Source organism: Symphodus melops (assembly GCF_947650265.1).
Source record: "Symphodus melops genome assembly, chromosome: 17".
Taxonomy (NCBI): Eukaryota; Metazoa; Chordata; class Actinopteri; order Labriformes; family Labridae; genus Symphodus; species Symphodus melops.
Window position 1 is genome coordinate 8,620,748 of NC_136707.1, and position 20,201 is coordinate 8,640,948.

At 39.8% G+C, this 20,201-nt stretch overlaps 1 protein-coding gene across 1 annotated transcript; it reads right to left on the bottom strand.

Moving 5' to 3' along the window:
• Positions 1-1,262: 1,262 nt before the first annotated feature.
• mylk5 (myosin, light chain kinase 5) lies at positions 1,263-10,625 on the bottom strand. Its single transcript, XM_079367186.1, has 17 exons — positions 10,311-10,625; positions 9,044-9,193; positions 8,540-8,692; positions 7,735-7,917; positions 7,333-7,368; positions 6,320-6,447; positions 6,055-6,208; positions 5,311-5,622; positions 5,117-5,225; positions 4,614-4,817; positions 4,291-4,508; positions 4,080-4,203; positions 3,295-3,447; positions 3,090-3,219; positions 2,913-3,000; positions 2,685-2,825; positions 1,263-2,095 (listed from the first exon to the last, which is right to left on the bottom strand). Exons 1-17 carry the CDS (start codon positions 10,444-10,446, stop codon positions 1,890-1,892), a joined length of 2,625 nt encoding a protein of 874 aa, XP_079223312.1. The 5' UTR covers positions 10,447-10,625; the 3' UTR covers positions 1,263-1,889.
• Between the last annotated feature and the right edge of the window lie 9,576 nt (positions 10,626-20,201).

Consider the following 20,201-nt stretch of genomic DNA (forward strand, 5'->3'; position numbering starts at 1 on the left):
GGTTTGTCTTTGCTAGAAGTTTAGAAAAAAAGGCATAAATCTCCAGGAACAGTAACATAAGCACCGTACTAATGACCTGAGGATACAATCGATTAGTATTAGTAATAGATCATTCAGGTTTCTGTTACCAGACTGAGGTCAAACTTGCAACAATTGGGTTAACAATTGCAGAACACTCTTTTTAAATAACTTTGCTAAATAAACATTTTTCTCATCTAAATGACTTTAGTAAGGCAATGTTTTGCTACTTCAGACATCTAAGGAACTTCATGACGTGCCTTATAGTAATGCTGTATTATGAAATGTGTGACTGCTATTAATTCTTGTTTGCTCTCAGAACTGCTTTTTTAAATTTAGTTTTTCTTAAAACTGAGGAGACATGTTTTGAATTTTTTTCACATGAAGTATTCAAGGGTGGAGACTTAACACACTGAATATAAGAAAAGATTTCAAAACCTCATGGATGAGAAAGAGACTATGACATGGCATAAAGACTAAGACACAGAGTATGTCAGAGCTCAAAATCAATCAAATGCTTTGACAGCTGCTCCTGAGAGTATGGCACAAACAAAGTGCCACTTCTTAAGGCCTAGTTGCAACTTAAAAAAAAAAAAAAAAGATCTAGAGCTGCAGAGTGTGGCTAGAGGTAATAATGCCCATGGTTTTTTTTGTTTTTTTAATAGTAAGCTAATGAAATGTAATTTGTAACTTTATTATTTTTTAACACTGCTGGTTTATCTCCAATCCAGGTTTTTTCTAGAGCTTTCTGAGAAATTGACTAGAAGTTTTGAAAATGTTCCACTAACACCCTTCTACACTATTATTTTTAAAGCAGGTTGTTAGTAGGCCTTATTTGTTTGGCTGTAACTTTATTTAGATCTCTGTGTACAAACCCCCACACCCATATGGCACAAAAAGGTGAAGGATGTGTGGTAACATACTTGTACTTATTTAATCAAGGAAAGACTCAGTCACATTGCATGTACAGCAGCCGTTATAGGGACAAGTGCTACAAATGAGCACCTGCTATAAACACTATGATACTTGCATTGGATTGCTGTTTTCAGTTTGTCTGTGTAAATTGTACTTGTTCCTATCAAATAAAGCATAAATAAATAATGTTTTCACCCTCACATTGATTGTACTTTAAGACAAGACAGCTTTATAATAATCATTTAGTCAGTAAAGTGGTATTTCCATCAAAGTGTCATCAAGAAAATGTGTTTTCCAATTGCTTAAATATGTAACAAAAAGTGCATTGCTAGTTCAAGGTTTTTGATTTATTTCATTTACTCCTCTTTTTACAGGTTGATAGTGACAGGTTGAAACTGATAGTTCATCTGGGGGAGCAACTGAAGAATAGTATGACTGTACAAGCGCCTCTTTTTATAAACCAATTTTTCTGGGGATGGGTTACAGTATACATGGTATTGTTCGGCATGAATTTGGCTAACAAAGCTCACTGCAACCAGAAAGTTTCCCTGCCTCCTCCCAAAGAACAATGGGATGTATACATTCATATCATCACAAAAAAACTGAACCCGAGTAACACAAAAAAAGAGTATTTGTCCAAAGTGTTCATCTCATTACCAACTCCAGGCTTGAGTGAAGTCATGCAGTTAAAGACGTAAACAAAACAAAAAAAAGAAGTTTTATTTTAAACAAAGAAGAACCATATTTTAGCTCCATGAAGAAATATACAACTTTATGTATGTTCTGTACCTATCAGAACATACACCTATCATATCAATCTGTTCATACATTTTGTACAATGATACATGTGCTGTGTGTGTGTGTGTGTGTGTGTGTGTGTGTGTGTGTGTATGTATGTATATATATATATATATATATATATACATTTTTTTTTCCTTTCCATCCACACAATTAATCTACCCCATAACAGTGAGTTTGGCTGAGCATGATGCCTCCCCATGGTCATTGGTGGCTCTGCAGGTGTAAACATTGGCATCTTCTGGACCAACTTTTGCCAGGACCAGGGTACAGTGCCCATCTTCCTCGTAGTCTATCTTCACTGTTGATGACTCCTCCAGAGGCTCTTCGCCACACAGCCACACCACCTCTGGATCAGGGTATCCTTCAAGATAATACAGAGGGGAGGTCAGGGACACGACACAAGAGATTTTTTTTTTTCTTGTGTAAGCAATAAGTAAATTGTTTTCACTGAGCATATGTCTTTCAAAGAGGAGCAGCAAAACTATTAGGTTAAATTGATTATCAGTAAAGAAATGTATGATTTTCTTGTTATTTGCCAGTATGTCAGCCGGATTTCAGAAGACTACTGGCCTGACACTAAAGGAACTTAGTGAAAGGTTTTGGTATGAACCAAGAAAGAACCTTTTAATTTTTCAGAGCAGCTCCGTCTCTCAAAATAAATAAATAAATCAGGCATTACTCAAAGATGCAAAACCATTGAGCAAACTGTTCTAAAAACGTAAAAGTTGTTGCGCTAGCAAATTTTTATATCATACAAGACAAGAGTGTTCTTGATGGAGCTTGCGATATAGGAGTTTTTGTCCAGTGAAGCAAGTCTTCGAATGTAGCTTCAGTCAGATTTGACTTTCATTCTCCAAGCACATGTACAAATGCATAAACTCTTTCACAAAGACAATCACAGGCATAGGTAAGACTCCTGAAAGAGGATCTCAAAAAATGCAGTCGTGTACCTGTGAGGTGACACGAAAGCCTGGCACTGGATCCCCGAGCTATGGTCTGGTCCTCTGGGCTCTGGGTAAAATTGGGTGGGCCCTGCATCTTGCGGTCCAGAGACTGGAGGGCGTACTCTGCCTCTGGACTCAGTGGTGATTCTAGCATTGAGATGGAGCAGTCGTAAATGAAGGAGGGAGGGACATAAACCTTATACTTTAAATTATTAAAGAATTGGAATGTCTTACCTTCTCCAGGGCTGGTTGGAGACCCAGAGCTATCACTCTTAGAGAGTAGAGCCATTCTCTTTAGTGCTAACAAGGCCTTACCTGCTTTCTATGGGACAAAAAAAAGTACAAAGTTTGGAGCAGATATAATAATCCAATCTCAAACAACTACCAAACATTGCTCTGCTGAGGTATTACCTTCCACTTCTGCCTGGCTAGAAACCTCTTCATCTTCTGCTTGGACAGATTCTTGGTGGTGGTGAGATCTCCAGAGTCAAATGCTGCCATCCAGGGGTGGGCAAGGGCCTCTTCACAGGACATCCTCCGCCTGAGAAGTACAGTACCAAGTGTTACAGGTAGTACAATGAAGGACTTATATATGAGTCTCCATTTATGAAATCACCTTGTGTCCTTGTTGAGCAAGGAGCTGATGAAATTTTTGGCCTCGTCTGTAATCTCATCAAAGCTCTCCTCATCGAATTCCCACTGGGCGGCTGTGACCAGGGCCAGGGTCTCTGCATCACTGTTACCCTGGAAAGGAGACTCTCCACTAAGTCTAGAAACCAGAGTAAGAAAGACAGAAGCTTTCATTATATTCACTCTTTGAACGTTTCATCTCTTATCCACTAGGGGGCATCAAAAGTTTTGACAGAACATGTTATTATAGCAATCCCCACCAGCACAGTCTGATTTAACTGAAGCTTTTTGTCTAAGAGGAGATGTGAATTAGGTCAGTTCGATGTAGGCTACATGGAGCTGTTGACAATCCTCGTTTCCCCTGGTACCTCTACTTACATTCCAGTTTACTGTGTCACAACATGTTCAGGCAAAAAATTGACAAGAAATATTTTCATAAAAGTTTTTGTTGTAAATTCAGAATCAGGTTCATTTACATATACAAGGAAATATCCTGCTGTATTGGTGCGAAAGAAGAAAAAAAACAAAAAAACAAGGCTAAAATAACAAGTCCGAAAATGAAATAAAATCTGAGAAGCATGAATTCGATTAGATTTAGATTAGCTAGCGGTTGTTGACCTTCATCAACTTCTCTCAAACTGGCTCCAGCTTTATAATAGTCATTTAGTCAGTAAAGTGGTATTTCCATCAAAGTGTCATTCAGAAAGTATGCTTTCCAATTGTTTAAATATGTAATATAGAAAGATATACACGAGTGAAAATGTGACTCACAATATGTAACAGATGACCCCAATGCTCCACATGTCAGTGGCCTGTCCAACAGGCTCGAAGCTAATCACTTCAGGTGCCACAAACTCAGGAGTCCCATGCATAACCTTTAGAGGTGTTTTTCCATCTGTTAAACATAAATCACACAATCTGGTGTTGAGGCTACAGTATACAGAATATTGTGTTTGTACAAAGGGAGTTTCTTTTCACATACCAAGCTTGCTGGCTAATCCAAAGTCGATTATCTTTATGGAGGTGCCAGTGGTGTCAACACACACAATGTTTTCAGGTTTCAGATCCAGATGGATAATGTTCTGCTGGTGCATGAAGGCGATCCCCTCCAGGATCTGCTGCATGTAGCGCACGCTGGCTGGCTCTGTGTGCTCAAAGCTGTCATCCACAATGCGTTCAAACAGTTCTCCACCTGCGATACTACACAGAGCCAAACAACAGCGACAGTAAGTTGTTAGACTTTCGCAAAGTTTTCAGGAATTTTTCTAAAAATCAACCACTTTATGCTTTTCTGGTGATACTTACAACTCCATGACCATGACCATCTCAGGCCTGTGGTCATATGCTGCGATGCACTGAACCAATTTGGGGTGGTGAAGGAAGTTCATCAGCTCAATCTCTTTACGAGCGGCCTCTCTCTCCTTGGCACGTCGACCTTTGTAGAACTTTCCCGCGCACACACGTCCAGTCTCTTTGTGGGTTAGCTTGAAAACTAGGCCAAACTTTCCCCTGATAAAGACAGAAGAATGTTTAATGTTTTGTATTTCTGGAGAAACATAAAAGTTATCAGTAACTGCTAATTTCATCACAACTTTATAACTGTACATCTGTTGTGTATTAGAGTAGATTCATGTTTCTACATTTTTATTTGGAATTCTCTGTTGTACTTGGCCAACCCACTTCTCTGCGTGGGTTGCCTGAGGAATTTCACTTGAAGTGTCAAGCGCTCTTTGTTCAGATGCCAGAAAAAAAAGTATGTTTTACTTCTCAAAATGTTTTCATGAAAATAAGTTTTGATCAATACTTACATTCCTAGTTTTTCAAGCAAATTGTAGTGATCTGTAACTTTGCTGGAGGAGTCAATCGTAACACAGGAATACGATTGAGGGGGTTCCTCTTCTTGTGGTTTGTCTAAATCTACATGAAATAAACAAGAGCTGTAATTGAAACATCATTATATTAACCTCTTTAAAAAGTTGGTAATTAACCAATTGCCCCTCACCTTTCTGCTCCATTCTTACTACTAGTGACACTGGTCCCGGCTCACTTACTCCCACTGTGTTGTAGGCCCTCACTCTGAAACAGTATTCCTGTTGAGGCTGCAGCCCAGAGCTCACTCTGTATGAAGTACTCTTACACTGGTTACTGAGTTCTCTCCATTCACCAGTCTCTGCACCACCTTTGTTCTTTACTTCAACCACATAACCCAGGACAGCACTGCCGCCGTCGTAGCAGGGGCCTGACCAAGACAGCACGAGGCTGGTGACGGAGATGAGAGAGATCACAGGGCAGGAGGCTGGAGGCTGCGGCCTCTCTGAGGGGAGAGTTAATTGAAAAAGTGTTTAAGTAACAGTAAATCCACAGCGGTTTATGAGTCTAACTGACTGCAACGGCCCAAGCGATTTTAATTAGGAGACATTTGCTGTGTATTAAAGGAATGATCCAAATTCAAAACCACACGAAGCAAGACAATAATAAATGCATCTAATATGTGCTGCAAATGTATGTGAGGTGCACATATATCTGGCTATGAATTGTTGTTCTGTGTCCTCTTTTTCTACGTTTGTGTGTTTTAATATTGTACTGTTTAAGTATTTGCTGTAAGTTTGCCCTTAATGGATTTGCTTTGACTTTTGAATTTGTAGCCTTTTTTTCTGAATGGGAATCCTTTGAATCTTTAAGCAGGTGTTTCCTTGCTGGACACCATACAAACCTTCTTCACATGGTCCCGATACTGTTGTCTTACCTATTACAGAAAGAGTGAGCGTGTGTTGTGCTGAGCTTTTGCGGTCCTTCACTACAACAGTGTAGCGACCTGTGTGCTGTGGTTTAGCCTCTGCAATTACAAGAGTGCTGCACTGATCAGAGATTTCTGCCCACAGCTCCGGACCATCCACTAACTGCAGATATAAAGAGAAAAGAGAGAGAGGGTCATAAAAACTAAGAGACAGTGAAGAGAGTAAAAAAAAAAAAAATGGAAATGTTCAATACCAGCTTTAAACTGATAGCACCTGTTCTTTGTTTCTGATCCAACACGATGCAACAGGAGGGCAACCGCTGAAAAAACAGGACACTCTGAAAGGTTGTCCCACCTCAGCGTAGACCAGCTGTGGAGGGTTTTCAAAGTGTAATGACGTTCCTGTTAAGAAAAACAAAGTTTGTGTTTTTGACTCAGAGCCTGTCTGCTCATTGTATTTTGTGCTTTAAGACTGTTACTTCCCCTGAGACCTGTATTATTGGAGCGTACAGAACAACAGACTTAATGTCTCAAGTTAAAACAAATGCAGAACAAAGATGACCTACACCCACACAAGATAAACCCGTTCCTCTGTCATCAAGTGTGTTAACATTGTTAATCTGGTTCAAATGCTCTTTGAGTTCTAGATGTTCCATACATGTAGAACTATTTACATACACCATAACCTTAAAGCAAGCAAACACACTTTAAGTATGTACTTTATCCTGTTTTATCCACTTTACATAAACCTAGAAAATTCCATATATGAACTAGAGTCAAAAGCACCTCTCACACTGTCGATATGCAAATGATTTGGTATCAGGATGGAGAATTTGACTACTGTATAGACAATCTTATAAAAATGATGTTTTAATAGTCTAAGAATTAACAGTTTGCCTTTTCAATAAACAGTAAGATGTGTGGTTCAACTGTCACCATCCCCAATCTAAATTTTAAACCATCAACATTGAAAACTCTAATTTCAGACTTCATTATATCAGCTTTCCTGCTTTTACTGTGGAAGCGTACAGCCAGGAGCCTCAGTATTCAGAGGCACAATATTTTCAAGCGTTGAAACGTTTTAGCTCGAACAAAAGGAAAGTGCAGCTCCAGTGAAAACTTAAGAGGAAACAGAGGACACTCACAAAAAAAGAAGTTTGCATTACGAGAGCATGAAGAAGACAGTTAAGCTTTTAACAAGAAAGGGTGAGTGGATGAGGGGAAAACAAGTGCAGACATGATCATTTGGAGAGACAGAAAGTGAAAAAAAGAATTTGTGAGTCTCACCTGTCCCTGAGTTGGCTCTCTTCTTTGGGATGACCTCTGCATGGACAGAGAAAATGCAAGTAGGTTTTACAGTAGTGGGGGTGCATAGAGGTGTGGCTCTTCTCTAATGTGCACTGTCCATTTCCCTATATGGTGTTCACTTGGGACTGAAAACCTCGAGAGGATGTTATAAAAAGCTGCATTGTTGTGGATGTCCTGCATCCTTCCTCAATGATACTGTATGTGTTTTGCCTGAGAGCCAATCAAAAAAGGAATGGAAATGATGCGTTTCCTGGATGTATTAAAGTGTAACATGGCTAACCAAAGGAGGTTTAACAGTGGTAAAGAGAGTAGCTACAATCAATACATTGACCCCTTAAACATTACAAAATGTGCACCTTAATTACAAATGGTTCTAATTACCTTTTGGACTTGACAGAGGGCAAGGCTTGTCAGAGCCTTTAGGAGTAGTACAAAAAGAGGCTCTTGACTTCTGTTGCTCGTCTTTGGGGGGCTGTGGTGAGCGTCCATTCTGTGTTGTGCTCTCAGATGCAGAAGTTGGGTTCTTTGAGATGCAATTCTGAGCACCGAAGATAGTTTCAAGGTCTGGATTTTATTTTTGGCAAGAGGAAAAGGAGAAGAGACTGCATCACATTAGAAATGAAACTGTGGCTAGTGATACAATTTATGAAGAATCCAGAATATAAAGAAGCGGCGGATTTTATGGCACAAGCGTCACCAACGTGGCCATCATCAGCGTCATCAAGAAAGGGTAGGGACAAAATTGAAAGAAAAATCAAAAAGGTACCACACCTGGTCAACAGGTGGGATCAAGGGGTTAACCTCTTGATCCCTCTTGATTGTTTAGGTGTCAGCCTTCCTTCTATTAGACACGCCCCCCCTTCCATGTTACCTGTCCAACAAACCTAAACAGCCCACCTTGCATGGGCCCTATTGGCTGATTTACTCATATGTGGAGGCAATTGATTGGTTGTCCCTACCTTTCATCCAATTGTGTCCCTACCCTATTTAAAGGATGTTTGTAAATCTGTTTCTTGATGACCAGGATTAAGGCAACAAGCTGAAACACATCGGTCTATATTGTGAATAAAGTTAATCTTCTTACTACAAGTGTTGCTGGAGCATTTTGTTCTGTTCCAGAATATAAGACGACTTGCATGACAGCTTGGAAGAGGAAGTGTCTATACATTTTAAGTGTGTTTCTCACCTTTGACAAACACGGCAGCGCAGCAGGACGTCTTCCCTGCACTGTTTTCTGCCAGGCATGTGTAGGCACCGGCATCTTCAGGTAAGCACTCTGTCACCACAAAACTCATCTCCCTGCCATCGAAGGATGAACTCCCAAAACGGGCCACTTCACCTGCCCATAGAAGCAAACAAAAACACTAGAAACAACTCTTTCTCATCAGTGTAATGTGCTGTAAAGTACAATAAGGACGAGGGGGTTTTGAAAAGGGAGGGGCCAGGAGGACAACAACTAATACAGGAGAAAAGATTTTGTTGCTGTTGTAGTTGTGTAGCTGCCTTTAAAATACTTTAGTAACGCCAGACATTATTTTATACATATACTTCAAATGAAATAAAAAAACAAGCCTACGAAAAGGCACTGCAAAGTGTAACAGAAAAAGTACGGTAGGTAAAATAATGTTTATCTGATTCAGAATATTTAATTTGAATATGCAAATTAGAGAATCCCCCCTCCCCCTCTCACCATTGTGCAGCCAGGACACTTTGATTGGCTGACTGCCAGTGATAACCCCCCGCAGAGTGATGTCACTTCCTTCATCCACACAGCAGTCCTGCAGGGGCTCTCTGAAGACAGGTGGCTCGAGGCATTTATTGGAAGGGAGTTTATGACCCCCTGGATGTGGAACAGAGGTGTAGAGTCGGGGGAGGTCTTTATAACATTACATTCATTACATTCTTTACATTCTTTACTTCATTACTTCATTTCTCACACCAAAACTGCTGACGTCTGCCACAAGTGAAGTCTTCATCCCTAACAGTTTTATCGTCATGATTACTGGACTGTGTTAAGTTGTTTTTAGAGTCTGAATTAAGTACTTTTACAGGGCAAAGTATATCACTACTTTGAATAAAATCCTTGCTTAAAGCATGGGGAGGATACTCCTTTAGTCCTCATTATCAGCAGTGTAGGTTGACACTAAGTGCTATCACCAGCACAATTATGTACCATCACTAGTTATGGTTTAACTAAATGGATGTTTTATTATCAACCTTTAGCCAGTTTATACACCGTTGAATTATTCACTTTTGTATCAGAGTGGACTGTTTTGAGCCTTACAGACTGAGGGGAGGTTTTCTCACCTCATGACCTAATGAATCTTTGACGTTTAAAAAAAAACAAAAAGAAAAACCTCAGACTTGAAGATTTGTTCTCATCAGGTTTGAAGTCAGTTATTCTAACGTGTTGCTTTAAAAACCTTTTAGCTGTTGACAAACTGTTTGTTTTCAAGATGGCTCAACACGTTTCCTCTAATCACTTCCTGGCATTTTGATTTTTAGAATATACTATGGATTAAGACACAGACATGGTGGATGTGTTGACAGGTAAATCATATACAGCTAAAATAAGATATTCAACTTGTTTAGGTTATTTAATTTACTATTTTTAGAGCTTTGATAGCAAAACAATATACTGACAAGGAAATTAAAAGCCCCATCAGGCACAATAAACACTCAAATGCGTTTGGACATCCTTATTCAAGACGATTATAACAATGAATATTAACTTTGAGGGAACACATTTCTTCTCATTTTTGCAGAAACAGAAACCTGACATTGATTGCAATCTGTGCAAGCAGGGTTATATGGAACCATCACCATGCTCAGACTTGTCTATTGAAATGCTGACATTAATAACCTGTTAAATGCTACCTACCAGGCTGACTCTTCCAATACAAACACACCAAAATAATAAATCCCCCTTCCCTCTTTCTCCTTAGTGCTGCACTTACCTCTGTCAAAAGATTTTTCTAAAGTCCTTGTGTCATTAGATCTTGGCTCCTTCCCTGTTGCAGAGGATGCACAGGGGGGTTTGATGTGCATCCTGAAAGTGGACACATAACGCTGTTTGCTGCCATCGCCGTTCATTTCTGTTGCAAGACCTACTTGTTTTCTAAGCGGAGCTACAGCAAATAATTTACACTGTCATTTCCCAAGCTGATTATCTCACTTCCTTTTATTGTTGCAGTCTTGTGGGCCTCTGCAGCTTCTGTAAAAAAAAGTGTCTTTCTCACTCCCTGCTCTAAACTCACAACCTCACACTTTGCTGCACATGTTCAAACTCGTCATTTCTCACCCTCCCCTGATCTACACTGACTCCACCTACAAGACCATTTGTTTTCTGTTTTACTTCAGCTTTCTCAGGTCAGACAGCACTCTCCTTATCTCTCCATAGTTACTCTAATGCCTGACCCTCCTCCCACTACTCAAACCCTCATCTTTTTTTACCATGTCTAATGCACATAGAGCACCTAAACAATGAAAAATATAAGGGAAAGGAAGGAATAGGCTTATCTATCCACCCAGCCAAAGGTCATATTGTGTGCTGTTTGTCGAATGCTGTCGTTTATCGATTGTACTGTTTGCCTGCTCACTTATCAATGCTGCAACTGAACTTTGTGATGCCAGATACGCCTCCAAAGCAAATGTTCATTCTAATGCATGTAGCTCTAAAGCAATGATTGAGGACAACAGGCTCATAAATCTTCAGGGCTCTTTAAGTCCCAATCTCAGCCCAAAAGGGACGCCAGCCCAAATGACAGTGCGTCTGCACAAAACCACCTGCTGCTATGGTAACCAGAGGTTTCATGTGTGGCCCACTGTTGTTCTCTAAATGTTGTTTAGGCCATTACCATATCACACAATATGCTGTCTTTAAATTTTGAGTTGCAGGGAATAAATGTGTCGCAAAGATCAACCTGTAGGGATCCCCCTTCAGTGAGCACAGCAGAAGCCCACTGAGCTGATTATAACATCTCTTTCTATAACATCACATTCCGCTCCCACACCAGCTTCCTCAATTCCACATCAGTGATCACACAGACATTCCCTTTGAGGGGCTTGTTTTAGTTTCTGTTAGTCTGTTAGTTAGTTAGTCTCTTTGATTCCAAAATCAAACATTTGCCAAAAGCCTCCACACACAGAAATAACACTGTAAGGATGTTTTTGATAGATGTGTTTGCAATTGCCTATATTTGAAGTGTTTCTGAAATGTATCAGTGTTAAGCACTGATGAGAAATTGGTGGACAGTACTTTACTTAAACCTCACCTCAACCTGGAAATAAAAAAACAAGACCTGTTGAGACGTAAAGAAACATGTCAGCAAGTCATAAATGTTGCACATCATGACAGACATTGTATCTAATGACTTCTGACTCAAAGCTTTAAATAAGAAGTGACAGCTACCCTGGAAAAAGAAAACGCATGCAGAGAGAGTTAGCAGAGACGCTCATTAGAAGGAAACCGAGTTATAATGCTGCTTTTCTCCCACAGAGCCCCGGCCAATAGGAACATAATTAATGTCATTTAGGCACAGGAACACTTACTGCACACAATAGAGCCAAGAGCAGGGGGTATACAAGCTCTGGTCCACATGCAGGTAGTTTAGTCCGTTCTGTCTGCAAATGATTGCTATGATACAAGTGAAAAAGGTTTTCCTCCTTTTACAGATTTAGCTGCCCATCAGTTAAGAACACAGATGTAGACTAAAGATAGACACAGCAGAGTGAAGAAAGAATTCAGTCAGTGGACAGGAATCTGTGTAGAGCTTTAAAACTGAAACACAATTAAAGTGAGTGGACATGAAAACTGACAATGAAATAAAAAAGCAAAAGGTAAATGACGATTCATTTTTTAATAAAAGAAAGTATGAATGTAGATATTTGTGTATATATATAATTTGTATATACTTGCTAGTGTTTTATCCTGCACTACAAGCTAATGCAACATAATTTGTTGTTATGACAAAAAAGAAAGTCTAAGTCTAAAACAACACTAGTCTACTTATCATAGATTGGAACCATGTCCAGTTAGATTAAGTTGCTAAAAATCAAAATCTACTACACTAAGTTCATTAGAACAACATTTAATATCAGTTGCTCGATGTTGTGTGCAATTATTGAATTTACTTGAAAAGGTATCGGAAAGCATACTAAAAGAGTAGAACTAAAGGTATTTATTGCATTTTCAATAGCAATTAACAAAAAAAGTTGCAACCCCAATCCATGCTATATTTTTCAACTTGGGTCTTTGTGTATTACCAAAATTATGTTCAAGATTAAAACTCACCTAAGGGTTTGCATGCCCATTTGATGATTATATTAAGGGCTTTATATTTTTAAAGTCAGGTTACCAAACCATGAAATAAGAACAAAAGAACGGATAGATCTGATGAAAGCTTTCAAAAACTTGAAGTCCTTAAAATTACATTTCTATGGAACAACACTAACATGAACAGGATTGTGCAACTTATCAGATTCCCTCTATATACCTCTCTGCTTTTTGCACAAACTTGCATCAACAAGTGATTCTAAGGAAGTGTGACAGAGTTGGGTTGAGTATGCCAGAAAAACAGAGTGACGTTGACAGTTATGATCTAAAAATGCATGCTCAGTTTATCAGTGTCTCAGAGAAAGTGGGCTCTGGCACCATCTAGAGGCCAACTGTATAAAGTAAATCGTGTTCAATCTACCTTTATTCTGTTCAAGTTTTTAATCTGAAATGACAATTAACAAATTCAATTTTATCTAAGTAAATTGCATTTATTCTCCCAACCTGCGGCACTAAACATATATTTTCTCTCATAATTCTGTGTGTATTCTGTGCAAGGTAGCAATATCCAGTTGGGTCTTAACCCCCTAACTTTAAAATAAATCATCACACTTTTTAGCTGCACTCTGCCCTGTCCTGCATAGGTAAGTGCTTTTTGTCTCATAATGACAACCAGAAATGAAATATTACCTGAACCTATGACAACAAACACTGTTTATCACCAAAGGCACAGGCCAATAAATTACAAAAGGTACCAGAGGCGTACAGGCCACTTTCAGAAGAGTCTATTATGGTACTATAGCACCCTCCTGTGGTGAAGCATCAAAACATATCATGAAAATTAAATTAGCCTCTCCTTCATATACTGCAACAGTAAGTTGTTATTTACATGTAACAGACTATAGGATAAGTTATCTTACTTTTGGAACTATACAGATAACATTTTAAAGCAAACACTTTTGTACTTTCTGTTGGCTTATTGTTGTCCTGCATGGTACTCCAGTTGCACTGCTGCTGACAACAAGAGATCTGCATGCACTGGATGTTTTTAGACAGCTGAGAAGATTGTCAGCTCCCCTCTCCTATACCTGAACAACACCGACTCGAGTCGTCACCTCACACTCTGGTAACCCCCTCTTCACCACCCTTTCCTCAGGTAGAGTGAGAACCCCCAACACATGCACAAACAGGCTGAGGAACAGCTTTCCCCCCAGAGCTGTGGACATGCTGCAAACACACTCACAAAAATCATAGAGCTCATCCCCGGACTCAGTGCAATAATGGATTCTGTGCAATAATGTGTTTGTGTGCGTGTGCTGGTAGATACATTTATATGCTGCAACTGTATTCCTCCAACAGAGTTTTGTTGTATAACATGCATTGGCAATAAATATTTAATTTAGGTTTTGAATGACATTTAAAGTATTTATATTTGGTTTTATTGTTACTTTTGCTTCTTCTCGTGCCAGTGCTCATAAAACATTAAAAAAAAAAAAACACTTCTGCAGGCCACTTTTCAGCAAAATTAGCCCATAACTTCCAAGACACCATGACAAATGTAACACTTAAGCTAATCAGTGACCCCTGACAGCAGCTCAGGCTGGCTGGACAAACAGTCATAAATGGCCTGTGGCTTTAGTACTAAGAATATTGCACTGAGGATAAAGCTGATGTGTGGCCTGATGGACAAACTAACTCAGTCTGTTCACATCGATGATGATGTGTTTCTGCAGAGAGCCTTTTTTTTGGGGGGGGGGGGGGGGGGAAGGACAATCTGATTTATGCATCATGTCCCAGGTGAGTCGAGGTGACAAAACAATTTCAAATCTGCTGAGGGGCCATTTATACATGGTTGATATGCATATGTATGGATATTTTTAGGTTGTATTGTAGCATCACATAAAACAGCAGTGGGGAGCAATATTAACAGTAGCTGTAACTATAATCAGATCTCTGCATGTAACGTTTGAGGCGCCAAATGTTCATTTTAAAGGTCAGTCTTTACTCGGTTCATATTACACTGCCCCTGTTTTTTCTTTACTATTTATGACTTGTACAGTACATACTTCCTAAAAATACCATCTCTCCTATGAGGCACTCTTGGAACTTATAATTTCTTCTCCCTGTGGCTGAAACAGCAAACTGACTCTGTTTAGGTGTTTTTAAATGCTGACCCTGTCATACAAAAGGTCCTGCTGTTTTTTTGCTCTGTTGACTTCACACATTGACCGTGACTGTCTGGACCTGCAGTGCTCGGGGTGTTCCAGGCCCGACGTTCAACATGTGAGATGGGAGACACTACAAACAGCACAGTATGCAAAGAAAAACAATAGGAAATTACGAGCATTCATAGGGCAAGCAGCACTTCTGTTTCACAGAGATAGATTGAGAGATAAGACTTTGATCATTTTTACCTGCAAGTCTGCGACTTTATACGTTTGTGCTTTTAACCTAAAAGCAAAACAGTTCTGTAATGTAGCCCATTCTTTTTTTTAAACTCTAAAACGCGAACAATAATATAACAATTTAAGTGAAACTGATTTTATGATGTAGAATAGATCTTATTGGCATCTGTGACATTCATGAATGGACTATGCAGTCCAATGAGAGGGAGCTTTTGAAAGTTTGTACGTGTGTAACTCCCACCTTTGCAGTGAGGCCCTCAACCACTCTGTTGTTGGTGTGGGCCCACATGGAAGCGATTACGCTGTGCAGAGAGTGAAATTACAGAGAAAACCTCCAGAGCTCCCCTCCTCCCATAACCACTCACTCATTCACTTAGGTTAACATCCACAAGCTGAGAAGCATGTAAGGCCAAGAAAACACACGCACGCACACACACACACACACACACACACACACACACACACACACACACACACACACACACACACACACACACACACACACACACACAGATATATAGAAAGACAGATGAGCACACACACTCTTAAACAGGAGCTCTGCTGCCACCTTGCCTGAAGCTGTACATTTCCACTACTGGCTGTGTTGGGACAAGGCTGCAGTGTGCCTCCCACCCTGCCTCCCCTCTCCTGGACTGAGTTGGACGGGGCCAGGGCTGTAAATTCCTCAGAAAGAGCTTTTAAGAGCACCTCCATTTAAAAAAGGGGGGGCCGCTGCTCGCCAGAGAGGAGCCAACTCAATAAGTCATCGAGGAAGCCTGAGGCCTTAGTGAGGCCCACAGGAGACAGACTGCAGCCACAGACTGGATTAGAGCTACCTCTTTCTATGCTATACTCATGTTTACCTGGGGATGCAGGTGCTCAGAGGGCTCCTGTGCTACATTTACAAGGCACAAAGAGACATTTTACTGCGACTTCTTTTACTGCTGTTTCACTGTTGTCTTTCTAGACTCTTTTTAAGAAAACATCTCTTGCTGCCCATTATTATTGTTAGTTATTGTAATCTTTTACTTCCTCCCTATGGCTCTTTGAATCTGAACAGGCTTTGTAAAGAGAAGCCAAAAAAAATTTTAAAGACAAGAATTATTGTTGGAGTAGTTCCTCTTAGTCAAGAGGACTGTTGTCAAGAATAGGATCAAAAGTCTCAAAATTACATTTGCTGACAATGTGAAATCTTTCTGTTGTTATTGAACATGGACTGTGCTTAACATATTAATGAAACCAAATGTCATAAAAATGAGAAAACATACATATTTTAGAAATCTTCCAAAAAACCTATTGAAAACTGAAAAAGGTTATCATTTATTTGGGACATAACAAACTGAAACAACTAAATAATCCCTCTTCACACATAATAACCAAAAAACGTCAAATTTTGTAACAGCTTGCATTTTTGCTGGCATTGTTCTGATGTACTTTTACACAGACTTGCTTTAGATTCATTCTTTGTGCAATCAATCTTTGAATCTACTTAATCCCAAATGTGTTCAATTGGATTCAAATCAGGACTTTGACTTGACCAGTCCATCAGTTCCACTCCAGATTCCCTTTTCTTGCTCAAACAGTTTCTGCACAGCTTTGAAGTATGCTTGGTCTTGTTGTCTCGTTGCTATGTGAACCCAATTTTAGACTGAATCTCCGTTTTTATACCTAAATTGGAGCGGGCTCACTGGGCTTCTTTGAGATGTCATTAACTAAGCATAAAACATAATAAACACTAAAATGTTATACAAACTAAAACATTTTATTCAAGTAAACGACTATAATTTGATTGATAATTCAGAAATAATAATCTGTTTCACTATGTTTTTTTTTGTAAAACAGTACATTTGAAAATTCATGGACAACATTAATAAAGATATATAACATTATTAACAATGTTATTTTGGTTAATGAGTTTCTACATACTGATGTATTATCATTTACGGAAACAAAAAAAATATTTTGGTAATTACCAATGCTGTTAATTAGGGGCATTATTGGTGGGGGTCTAATACATTTGTTAAGCAATCTATGTATGTGCTTAAAAGCGAATACAATACAATTCATTATGAGCTGCATGAACTAATGAAACAGGACAAATCAAACGGAATGCTTAAGGCAATCGATGCATTTATTATTGAAAATACAAACCATCTCTAACGTCCCCCCAATATAGATAATGTAACATCAAACTTTTCACGGATGATCGACCCTGATAACAATATTTTTACATTTCAACAACTGTAGCGCTAAGAAAACTAAGAAGCCCTGTAGCTTAAAACCCACAAACAGTCCATCCTTCTTCTTGATATTTTCTGCTACTTGTGCCATCACACCAAAAGTTTACGAGAGTGGCCTGGCTGTATACAAACTGTGGTGTCTGGATGCACTTTAACTGTTCTCTTCCCTCCCAATCAAGCCCATTATTATCCCAGGCGTGCTGCATGCAGGCTCCCAAAATATCTGTCACGCAGCTGTCGGCACCTCTTCGCTCAGCAGCTGGAGAGGCTCCGAAACACTCTCTCACTTTCTACTCTGATACCAAAAACATTACTCCAAAAGAAAAAAAAAAAAAAGAACTCCCCTGTTAAATCAAGGGGTCAATCTTTAACGGTTGGTTTTAACTGTTTTGTTGTCACAGTCACCCCCTCAGTGTGCTGTGCACTTATGGGTGGTACGAAATCCAAAGACAAATGGTATGCATGTGCAATGAAAAGGAAACACCAAGAATGCAAGTTAGGACAGACACATTGATCTCATTATTGAAGCAATATGGTATGAGATATTGTGTAAAGTGGTTTCAGAACTGCTGGACATCATGTAAGGCATTGTGAAAGATCCAATAAAATTAATTAATTGTTTAATATAATTTAGTGAGTATTCGTTGGTCAATCAAAAAAAACAAAACAAAAAAAACAACAACTGCTGAACAACACTTTTATACATTCTTCTGTTTAGGATAAACAGTCTGAAGTTTGGGGGCAGTTATCGTGTACTTTTTTCACTGCTGTGAAAGAACAAAACAAAGTACTTCAGTGGATAGAAGATGAATGGACAGAACTGGACACCTCATGGAGACTGTCAGCAGCAGAATTTATGAGTGCAGGCCTGGAATCAAAGTCAGAAACTGAAATGCACAGTCAAACGTCGAGTCTCCTGCCAACTTGTTACACTCCATCCCACTCACAGCGGAAAGCAATGAGAGGAGGAGAAAGAACATATTGCACTTCCTGTTGAGATTTCAAGGGAGGGTGAGACAGATAGATATAGTGGGAGCGCTGGAAAGTGTTCGCTGCTCTCCTATGGTTAGGATAATATATGACTGCAACTAATGTAGTGTTAGCCTTCAGAGTGTGAGTTCTTCTTGAGCTTGTGCTAAGATTTGATGAGAAACAGGCTCACTACATGTCTTGGTTTCCACCCCCCCTTTCCTTTCCCCCCTATTTTTTGACATCATGTCTGTTCTGAAGCCTGTTCAAGGCCTGAAAGGATTATTAGTATGCTAAAGAACTTAGTGAAACCTTAAAAATACATTTAACGGCATATCTGTCGTATGAAAGTTAGAACTCTGGAGCTTATGACTAAAAACATGTTCCTTTTCTGACATGCCAAGGCTTTCTTTGAATAACAGGGACATCATGATATAACAACTGGAGGAGCATTCTTCCTGTCTTACCCCTGATCCCTGGCTTGTCCTTTCTTGCCTTCAAGCAAGCAGGAAATGACTGCATGCTAGATTTAAGATGTGAGATCAACAACATGGGAGACAGCTGCCACCTCAAAACTGGGCACCAACATTAAAGACAGCAGAATCCATTAGAAAGCTACCACCTCCCGCACAGTTAATATGAACACTTTGACATAGTAGAGGTCACATAGTAAACCTAAACCCCATCTACGAATAGTGCACTATGAGGTAAAGTCTGTGTAAAACGTCTCCAGATGGGAAGTGTAACAAACTACAAGATTTAACAGGGGGAAAAATGTAATTGTAAAAAACGTTTTCTCCTTGGAAGAAAGTCAGATGCAAAACATGTGATTCTGTTTAGTTTTGACAATCTGAGATCCAGAAAGTTTTAGCTGAAATATTCACAAAAATCAGTCACGTCTCCTCTTATTTCTCCTTTTGTGTTCCTCTGTGTTGACGGCCCCTGGAGAGAGACAAAAGCAACCAAATAATACTGAATTTTCCATCATGCTCTCCAAACCCCTCCTCCCCTAAACCGTAAAACAATCTCACTCCCTTTACCACCCGCACCCCACCCCATACCGCTTCTCTTCATCCTCTCACTCTTCATTCGCTTCTCTGCTTCAGTGCAAAGCCAAACAAGCCAACCATTAAGTCGAGTAAAGCGCAGGAAGTGGGCCTGCAGGCCAGGCGGCACTGTTTACAAGGAGATAGTCAGGTTTCAGCGGCGCTTTGAAGTGAGCAGCACACAGGAGACTGTCTGTCACTCGGCAAAGGGCCAGCGCCGCTCCACTGACTCACCCACATTCCCCCCATTCGACTGAACACAGAGAGGAGAGGAGGTGGGAGGCAGAGAGGGTGTTAGAAGGAGGATTTATGCCCCCCTCCCACCCCATCTTGGAGTATCTGTTTATACCTTTAATCACTCTAACCTGTCTGTTTTTAAAACTTTCTTTATGTGAAAAAAAAGGCAGAGAATAGATAACTAAACTTTTTTCAACAGATCATAAAAAATACAAAAATCTGCTCTCTTCTCTCATTTTAGTAATTGCACCGTAATCCCTATCCTTACAACCTATAGCTGTAATTAAAGCTCAGCAGGACTGTGAGAGCGTGCCGTCTGTAACGACTGTTTCTTGCCCAAAGTCTCTGCTTCAAGGCAAGAGGATCAACTTTCCCCAACACACCCATCTACTTGATGACATCACCGCAGACAAGGTTAAGTTTCACCCATGCATGGCTTGGGGGATTCCAACTTTGCACGGAGCACAGTGGCTCCAGAGAAGTAACACGACAGCAAATCTGAACACCCTTTTTTTTTTTTTTCCGCTGACCAAACAGGCATGCAGGAACACTTTCACACCAATACATCAGCACTGATTTCTTTCAGCAGATGATTCCTGTTGGTTTTAACCGAGCCCTCCCTACAATAACGGGTAAAGGAAGGTTTCTTGTTTTGTTTAGCACTCTACAGTGATGC